Source organism: Centroberyx affinis, unplaced genomic scaffold (assembly GCF_046629955.1).
Source record: "Centroberyx affinis isolate AG114_WGS23_722 - 3 ecotype Tasmania unplaced genomic scaffold, CSIRO-AGI_Caff_v1 ptg001467l_1, whole genome shotgun sequence".
NCBI classification, from domain to species: domain Eukaryota; kingdom Metazoa; phylum Chordata; class Actinopteri; order Beryciformes; family Berycidae; genus Centroberyx; species Centroberyx affinis.
In genome coordinates this window covers 102,529-111,613 of record NW_027279936.1, presented here as the reverse complement: position 1 = coordinate 111,613, position 9,085 = coordinate 102,529, and the positions used below count along the sequence as shown (strand labels likewise).

The 9,085-nt window shown below is 43.7% G+C and overlaps 1 protein-coding gene across 1 annotated transcript; it reads left to right on the top strand.

Annotated features, from left to right (window-relative positions):
* The first annotated feature begins 337 nt into the window (after nt 1–337).
* Nucleotides 338–1,426, top strand: LOC139650234 (POU domain, class 3, transcription factor 4-like). The gene has a single exon (XM_071526837.1). It carries the CDS (start codon nt 338–340, stop codon nt 1,424–1,426), a length of 1,089 nt encoding a protein of 362 aa, XP_071382938.1.
* The last annotated feature ends 7,659 nt before the right edge of the window (nt 1,427–9,085 follow it).

The window sequence follows — 9,085 nt, the reverse complement described above, 5'->3', positions numbered from 1 at the left end:
CGTAAATAAGTTGGAAACTTTAATTAATAAACAGGAACTGCGCTCCACGCGCACATCGTTCCACAGCCAGACCCACTGGACCAGCACTCCGACTCACTTCCGGTTCGACAGGCTGTAACCCTTTCCTGTCCAGAGACTCCGCTTCCAGAGGCGGAGGTTCGGGTACCTGCGCCGTCATTGGTTGAGGCGCACAGATATTGCGTTACAGTCTGTCTGTGAGTGGTCGTGGAGTCTGTCAGTCATTGACTGGCTGCTGCCGAGGCTCCAGAGAGAGGGAGATGTCAGAGGCTGAGCTGCTCTCTCCCTTCAGTAGCACTAGTGGGGTTCAGCAGCCAGCATGGCCACAGCTGCCTCCAGCCCCTACACCCTGCTCAGCTCCAGTCCCATGATCCACCCGGACAGCCAGGCCATGCAGCCTGCTAGCCCCTTCAGAGGCCACCAGAAACTCCTCCAGAGTGACTACCTGCAGAGCGTCCAGAGCAACGGCCACCCCCTCGGGCACCAGTGGGCGAGCAGCCTGTCGGAGGGCAGCCCCTGGTCGGCCTCCATGGAGCAGCAGGACGTCAAACCGGGCCGAGAGGACCTGCAGCTCGGTATCATCCATCACCGCTCCCCGCACGTAGCGCATCACTCGCCCCATCACAACAACCATGCCAACCACCCGGGAGCCTGGGGGACTCCGGTGTCCCATAACTCCTCCATCACCAGCGGGCAGCAGATCAACATCTACTCCCAGACGGGCTTCACTGTCAACGGCATGCTGGACCACGGCGGGCTCACACCTCCACCCAACCCCCAGGGCCAAGGCATGCACCCCGGCCTCAGGGACACACTCAGCCCCGAGCACAGCGACCTCGGTGGTCACCACTGCCACGACCACTCCGACGAGGAGACGCCGACTTCGGACGAGCTGGAGCACTTTGCTAAGCAGTTCAAACAGCGGAGAATCAAGCTGGGCTTTACGCAGGCGGACGTGGGTTTGGCGCTGGGCACGTTGTACGGTAATGTCTTTTCCCAAACCACCATCTGCAGGTTCGAAGCGCTGCAGCTGAGCTTTAAAAACATGTGCAAACTAAAGCCGCTGCTGAACAAGTGGCTGGAGGAGGCAGACTCGTCAACAGGCAGCCCTAGCAGTATAGACAAGATAGCAGCTCAGGGGAGGAAGAGAAAGAAGAGGACGTCCATCGAGGTCAGCGTGAAGGGGGTTCTGGAAACGCACTTCCTCAAGTGTCCAAAACCCTCCGCGCAGGAGATCACCTCGCTGGCGGACTCGCTCCAGCTGGAGAAGGAGGTGGTGCGCGTCTGGTTCTGTAACCGGAGGCAGAAGGAGAAGCGCATGACACCGCCGGGAGAGCCGCCGCCACACGAGGGACCGTACTCTCACAGCGGGAGCGCAGGAGACGCCTCCTCGTGCCATGATCTCTGACCGAGGCACCGGGAGGAATCCCCGGCGAGACTCTAGAGCGCAGGGGCGCGCGGTGGCAACTTCCCCCCGTGCCTGTCCCGTACAGACTCCTGATGACTCCAGCACTGAAACACGACAATAACAATAACAGAGATACCTGTTCAGCCTTCGTCATTTTATATTTGTCATGAGGGCATTATTCTAGCGGCATATCAAACGTCATATTTCAAATCACTTTTGGAGCCCGTCAACTTCCAAATTATTTTCTACATCAAGGATATAAATACAAAATGTGCCTAATAACCTGCCAGCGCCTTTGGTTTATGTCACCATTTTGCATCAGCTCAATAATAATGATAGGAATACAATTGGGACTGATGTTTTGTTTTGTTTCGCCAGTGTTTTGGCTTTTCACGGTCAAGTTACTTGTCAGTATAGCTTCAAACAAGTATCTTATGCTTCTGTTGTATGATCAGTGAGTGAGACACAAATAATAATAGAGGCTCTATCACTTTTTAATTGATTTGATGCGCCAGTGTTTGGATAACAACACAGAGGCCATTTTACAGTCCACCTCATGCATCCCTCGGGCTTGCAATGCTTTCGTTTTCAGCGTATTTACATCCATTATTTTGTAACATGTATCTGTAGCAAATCTGTAATTATTTTTGCATATAAATAGGCCCTCATTCCAGTTTTAGAGGTACTGCTATCCAACAATATAGCACTTAGAGGATTTTTTAAAATCAAATTCCTCCCCCTATGTCCTGTAGCTTATGAAGCAACACACAGTTACAGTTTCGCCTATTTATAAATTCATTTATTTGATTTCAATCATCTTCGACCATATAAACTGTGTGGACTCTGAAACAGAGCCGTGAATATAAAGAGGGGATGACGACGCTATACACCTGCCTATAATTTTATTGTACGTTCAGTATCAAAAATTTTATAATCTTAAATACTCCTGTTATTGGTTTATTTCTTAAGTATTTTTTCGAATATTGTACAGTTTTGTATATTACCCTTTTGAAGTCATTAATTTAAACAAATGCTCTTAGTTATTCATGCACTTAATTAGCAATGTAAAAACAATATTTTCAGTAAGATTTGACTGTTTCGGCGCTTTTATTCCAAATTTCGATGACAGCTCAAGCAATTATTTATTTTCAGTATAAAGCTTGTATTATGTTTTGAAATAAACTATGTATGTTGTAATAAACAACTTCTTGCTACAACTGTCCACTGTCCAAAACAGAATTTAGCTTTTGGCATGAATTTGATACGTTAGTAGTAGGCCTAAATTAAGCATATTTTGGGTTTATTTCCGAAGAATTATTCTTATTATTCTTATTATTGCTATTATTATTATTGTTATTATTATTGCTATTATTATTGTTATTATTTAAATAGCCTAGTAACATAAGTGATAATAAAATATATATCTTCAATTTAATTTGTATTGTGCCATGGTCAAGCCTACTTCTTAAACTTATAATAATGACTAATAATGATGGTTTATCAACATCAGACGCCTATAATCATTAAGATAATATTATTCTCCTTTTATACTATTTTAGTACTATGCTTTAGCAGCATAACCTTCAACTTCAATTCAACGTCAATGTCATGTCAAAGGGTTTATTTAACAAGTTTCATAGTTTATTGTCAACTAACAGCTGTAAAATATCCGCTGGTTCAACAGGACCTTGGATGCGGCTCTGCAGGGAAAACTGAGAAGCTTTCTCCAGCAGTTCCACTGAAATGTTATTGTCCGGGCCCTCTGCCCTCCTCAATCAGACATGCGTGATTTATCGCCTGGGCCGCTGGGCCTGACAGCAAAACACAATGACACACACACACACACACACACACACACACACACACACACACACACACACACACACACACACACACACACACACACACACACACACACACACACACACACACACACACACACACACACACAAAACCAGAAGCAGATGAATCTCATTTCAAAGACTACAGCTGCGTATAATTGGGCAAGGGCAAAATATAGCTATATTCCTAAAAATCATAATGCCTAAAAATAATTTGGAATCGTTTTGAAATAAGTAGGCCTATAGATGCAGTGCTACTTAAATGATTCAAAAATAGAGCTGGAGAGGGAGAGTGAAGGAGGGGAGAGGAGAGGAGAGGAGAGGAGAGGCGGAAGGGTGCTAGGCCTTGCCTTGAAATGGAGAGCCTGACTGGAATACTAATGTGTCTGAATTTATGCATCTCCTCAGTCTGCAGCCCTAAGAGGGGGGTGGGGGAGACAGAGCGAGGGAGAGAGAAACACAGAGAAAAGGGTGTGAGGGTGGAGGTGAAGGGGGCGGTTATGTAGAAGAAGAGAAAAGTAAAACCATGGCTGATTGATTCCATCCATCTATTTTAGTTCAAAATAATGCCTGATTTATGAAAAAATTACCCTGCAAGAAGAGCAGCAGCCAAGCCAAGGTCCAGAGCAACATTGCAGTATCCTTGAGCCACTTACACCTCACACTGGCTGTGTGGAGCTTCATTAGAGAGGAGAGGAGGCCTAAACCTGCAGAAATTCTTACTGGTACAATCCAAATATGTAGTTGAAGAGTGGCATTCCGTAATGAACAATCCCCCATTTGAAAAAAAGTGACACATACTCACAAATAATTGACTAGTGACTGGCAGCACAAAAACAACACATTTTGCTAATTTAGATAGTACAAGTGAGAAAATAGTTAGAAAATACTTTTGCAAAAAATGCTCAGTAATTCAGATGAACTTTACCTTTATTATGTTTTAATCTCCAAAATATACATTTTGGAATTAAACTCTTCATTTAGTTACTGTGACCTCTTTTGGATAGAGGCTGGGTTGGCACCATGGTACTGAGGGAGGCTTGGGGTTGGATGCCTTGGCATTGGACAATACAGCACACACTACAGTAGGTAGCTGAGCTGGCACATGAATCAGATCCTGACAGAGTGGGAAGCAGGGTAAAGAAAGCTGATTGATCATCAGACACAGGACAGCAACTATAGAGAAGCAGAAATAGCAACTTTTACTACTTTGGAGAATGGGCCAGTTTGTTTACTGGCCGGAGATAACAGGATCGGTTGACTCACACCTCTTCATTACTGCACGTTATCACTAACCTTCCATTCTCTATGATTTATATCACAAGTTATTATCAATAGTGTTATGTTGCTGAGCTTTCCCTAAAGTCCCTAAAGGTGAACAGAGTGAATAAAACACAATAAGATTAAATATTAGCAGCTCAGAAGCAGGATAGATTTGTGGTGCTGGCTTACACAATAGCCAGTACAATTAGTTGTGTCAGAAAGAGAAAACAAGTTTGTAATCCACTGATATTTAAAGAGAGGGCAGTCTACACTGCATTTCTCTTTAATTAGACAGTGAGAAAGCAGAGAGGTCCACAGTCCCCCCGCAGTGGGATTGACGTGCAGAGGACACAGAATGGAATGAAACACCGACCCACATGAAAGGATTCATACATGGGAATAATGAATGTCGGCTGCCATGATTTGGCCACATGGTCACAAGCCTTTTTAACTGTACTTTACTGTAAGATTTAACAGACTTTTGTTCCAACTTCTGTCTCTTCTTTCCTTGTCCTCCTCCCCTTCTTGCTCCCATATGCTTTTATCCTTAAGTATCTTTAAGTTTAAAAAAATCCCCTCTACATCTCTCCTCAGCTCTTATTTCTTCTTCTAGCGATTCTCACTTATAGTACATTATTATTCTAGGGTCATATGGGTGTCTTGATACATCTACTGTCTTGTACTCTGGCTCTGATGTTTGTGCTATTGGTTCCTTGTTGTGTTGGTGATATATATGACTGGAAGCCGATTCTACTGTTACACTCATTGTGAGCTGCTCTGTGTAAGAGCGTTAGTTAAATGTCTACACAGTAAATGCAAATGACATACACACCATTTGGAAAAAAAAGCAATGCATACTCTTACAAAATTACTGCAAAACAAAATAATCAAAACAAAATTAAAACAAATCATGGTGAGGATAGTAGTTAACTAAAGTATTTGGCTGACAAAACAATAACATAGTCCTATATATTTTAGATATATTCACTAATGAAACCAAGGCAAAGATTTTCTTCCAAAATGAATATAATGTGTTTTGGAATACAACTCCTAATGCTCATCCAAAGTCATGTTACCTGTGACCAGAGATGGGCAGCATCTCTAATACATGTTTCTGAAATATGTATTTACTTGGGTGTATTTTGTAATTTACATTTAGCAGATTTGAATGTAACAAGATACCTCTCAGATTTTCAAAAATTTAAAAATGAATATTTTCTGGTGGTCGATTAAAAAAAAGGAAATTTTCAAAACCAGAGTTACTTCTCCATGTTGATCTACTTGCATAACTCAGTGTTTACATATTTGCAGATACAAAATCAAACGATCATACAAGTAGATCAGCCTCAGAGGCCTCAGCTAGCCGTTATACAAGGGCAGATGGTGCAGGACATCCTGTACAAGGGATATCTAGACCTATAAGACCTGAGATCATAGGGCATTACCAGAATTAAGAAGTATAAAAAGTTGGAAAACAAGTTTTTGAATGATTAAACAAAATTTCCTGCATCGACTGCATAGACTATTTGACACTCAATAGTTTAGTAATTGTAGCTTCTTGGTTTCTACCTAAGCCGATAAGTGGGATATTATTTGTTCATGAATGCCACATATCTCTATATTTCAAACAAATATTTTTTGTATTTTGAAAACACAAACTGCATGTATTGGATTCTATAAATGCATTTTTTGGCAACATCTTTCACACTTGTTGCAGGAGTATTCCTAACTCGATTCATCTCATTTTCAGTGTATTTGTACTCATATCTACTTGCGACTACAAATATCCAGCACAGCTTAATACTGCAGGGCACCAGCATGTCTTCAAAGAGAATATGACAAACTTGATAACTGATCACTAGAGGGCAGAGAAACCAGAGAAACCGCTGTTGCTAATGATACTGTATTAGAGGACAGCCGTCTCAGAATCAATCCTAACTGTAGTGGGAGCAGAGGAGAGGAAGAGAGCGGAGGGGAGAGGGGTGGTGTGTGTGTGGGGGGGTGAGGGGGGGGCAGTAGAGGGAGAGAGAGAGGATGGAAGAATCTGCAATAAGACTAATCACGTAACCTAAAATCAATTTCACATCCTCAATTCTCTCATCTCCAGAGCCGGGCGGCGCACATCCAGGTTCCCATCCAGGTTCCCAACATGACAGTCCGTCTGCCTGCTCCAGTAGAGTCTACAGGACTCATCATGAATAGGAAAAGGCAGTAAATCTTTGTAGCCATTGATGGAAAATGTTGGTTTAAAGTAAGTTTTGTTCCTATACACACAGGCTCAGATTAGTGCCTCAGGTAGATTCTCATTAGCTTGCTATCTCTCCAGTAGGTCTAATGAAGGGCAACTATCACTGACGCCAGACTGCGGAAACCTGCTATCTTCTATTTTTCTTCTTTTTTTTCTCCACTTATTGACAGCCGACATTGTTGCCCACATGTTGAATATGTGTAACAATCCTGGATCCAACGCAAACAGTTGGAAATCAACTGTATACGGTGATGACAATGGATCAGCTGCCTCATAATGGGAATTCCTGTGGTATTGTGATCCTACAGGATAGTGATGTCGTCTGTTTAGGCTGTGGCATGTCATTACAATTACTGTGATGACATAATTAAAGTAACAATATAATAAACATACATTAATGAGAGCAGTATGATAACTCTGTAGGGAGAAGGAGTGACATCTACATTTTCCATGTCATTTTGTGCAGGCCAGCCCTTCTCTTGGAAACTTTGATGTGATGTTAGGTGAAGGGTCGTACAAAAAAGAGACAAGTAGTATGCCTATCTTTCGAGAGGGGTTTTCGTCATTCCACTCAGCCCACCATGCCTTTTAAAACACACACATACACTCAAGTGACAGGCACTTGGTGTATGTCAGAGGAGAAAGGCCTGTTTATGGCAGTGAGAGTGAGAGTAAATCACTGTGTCTGATATCTTCATTTGAGACAGAGGGCTGATCACCGCTCGTCCTGCTTGTTCCACATTAACTCATTATCACACACACTCACTCCATTAATTCTCTTGCTTTTATTAGCAGCAAGTGGATACATACACACACACACACACACACATACACACAGTGGACCGATGACAGGCACTGCCTCTGCCTCATCTGACAGCTAATGGCTTCATTAGGAGCAGCGTGTTAATTGGCTGACTTTGGGGAGACGCTCGTTAATGAGGATAAATAGATTCACACCTGAGCGAGGCTCTACCCAGCCAGAGGAGTACTGTGGGAACTCTTGATGACGGGCAAATATGGACTGGAACACTTTAATATGGAATATAAGTCAACATGGCCGACCCCTGTCCCTTCTCCTTCCTGCTAGCCTAAACACAGACAGTCGTGTTTCCTTGCCAGGCAGAGACTTATTAGCCGAGTGGTTGATTAGCACCAGGAGGCCAAAACAAAGAGCAGTATGTCAAAGCAATTAGCCCCACTGTTTACCTCTCAGCTCCCAGGCTGTGTACAGCAAGCATCTAATCCAACAGAGAGGGAGAGAGAGAGAGAGAGAGAGAGAGAGAGAGAGAGAGAGAGAGAGAGAGAGAGAGAGAGAGAGAGAGAGAGAGAGAGAGAGAGAGAGAGAGAGAGAGAGAGAGAGAGAGAGAGAGAGAGAGAGAGAGAGAGAGAGAGAGAGAGAGAGAGGAGAATCAGATGAGGACATGGAGTTATCCCAGACAGTTGCAATGACGGAAAGAGGACAACAGCTGGTCCACGGGCCAGAGTGTGTGTTTGTGTGTGTGCATTCATGGGAGCAGTGGTTGTGCCTCAATCCATCTGCTTCGCTGCCTAGATCTCCATCCACTGCTGCTCTGGCCATGACAGCTCTGACACACACACAATTCTTTTTTACACACCACTGGTTGGAGGATCACATATTCTCTGGGGAGTGGGGGTTGGACAGACAGAACGGAAGCAGGCTAGACTGATCATTTACATAAGGCTAGGACACAGACACAGAGAGGGACGCTGTGTGCTGAACACAGCCACATAACTTCTGATGTACTAGACAGTATTACCACCTAGTGGTGACTATTACTCTTTGCGTCTCATTTCTGTTGATAGGAGGAGAAGACAAAGGAAAATGAAATTGCTTGGGATGCTGCTATCATTTTGAGAAGTGTCCACAAACAGCTGCTACCTTGATGGGAGATCTAAATCAAGCAAAAGTTAGACGTTCAACAATTCCTTCTTAGCATTTAGATCTTCTCGGGAGTGAAAGCCAAAAGTTTGAGGTGCTTTGATTTTATTTTTTTGACGACTCCATTGATCCCCAAAAGGGAACTTCATCTTTTCACTTCACGCTTCGCAGGGAGGTCAGAGGTCATGCTCAGCTACTGAACAGAGCTGGTAGGGATTCAGTGTCTTGCTCAATGACAGCACAGCAGGGCAGGTGCTTGCCTCACAGTGGCTTAAACCTTGGCCTTCAAGTTGGAGGACGGTCTCTCTACTTGCTACATCACCCTGCTTCACCCAACTCAGAATATCATCAATTTTCCTCTCAGCTGGACATCAGATCGCCACACTCTTCAGCCGAAGTCATGACCA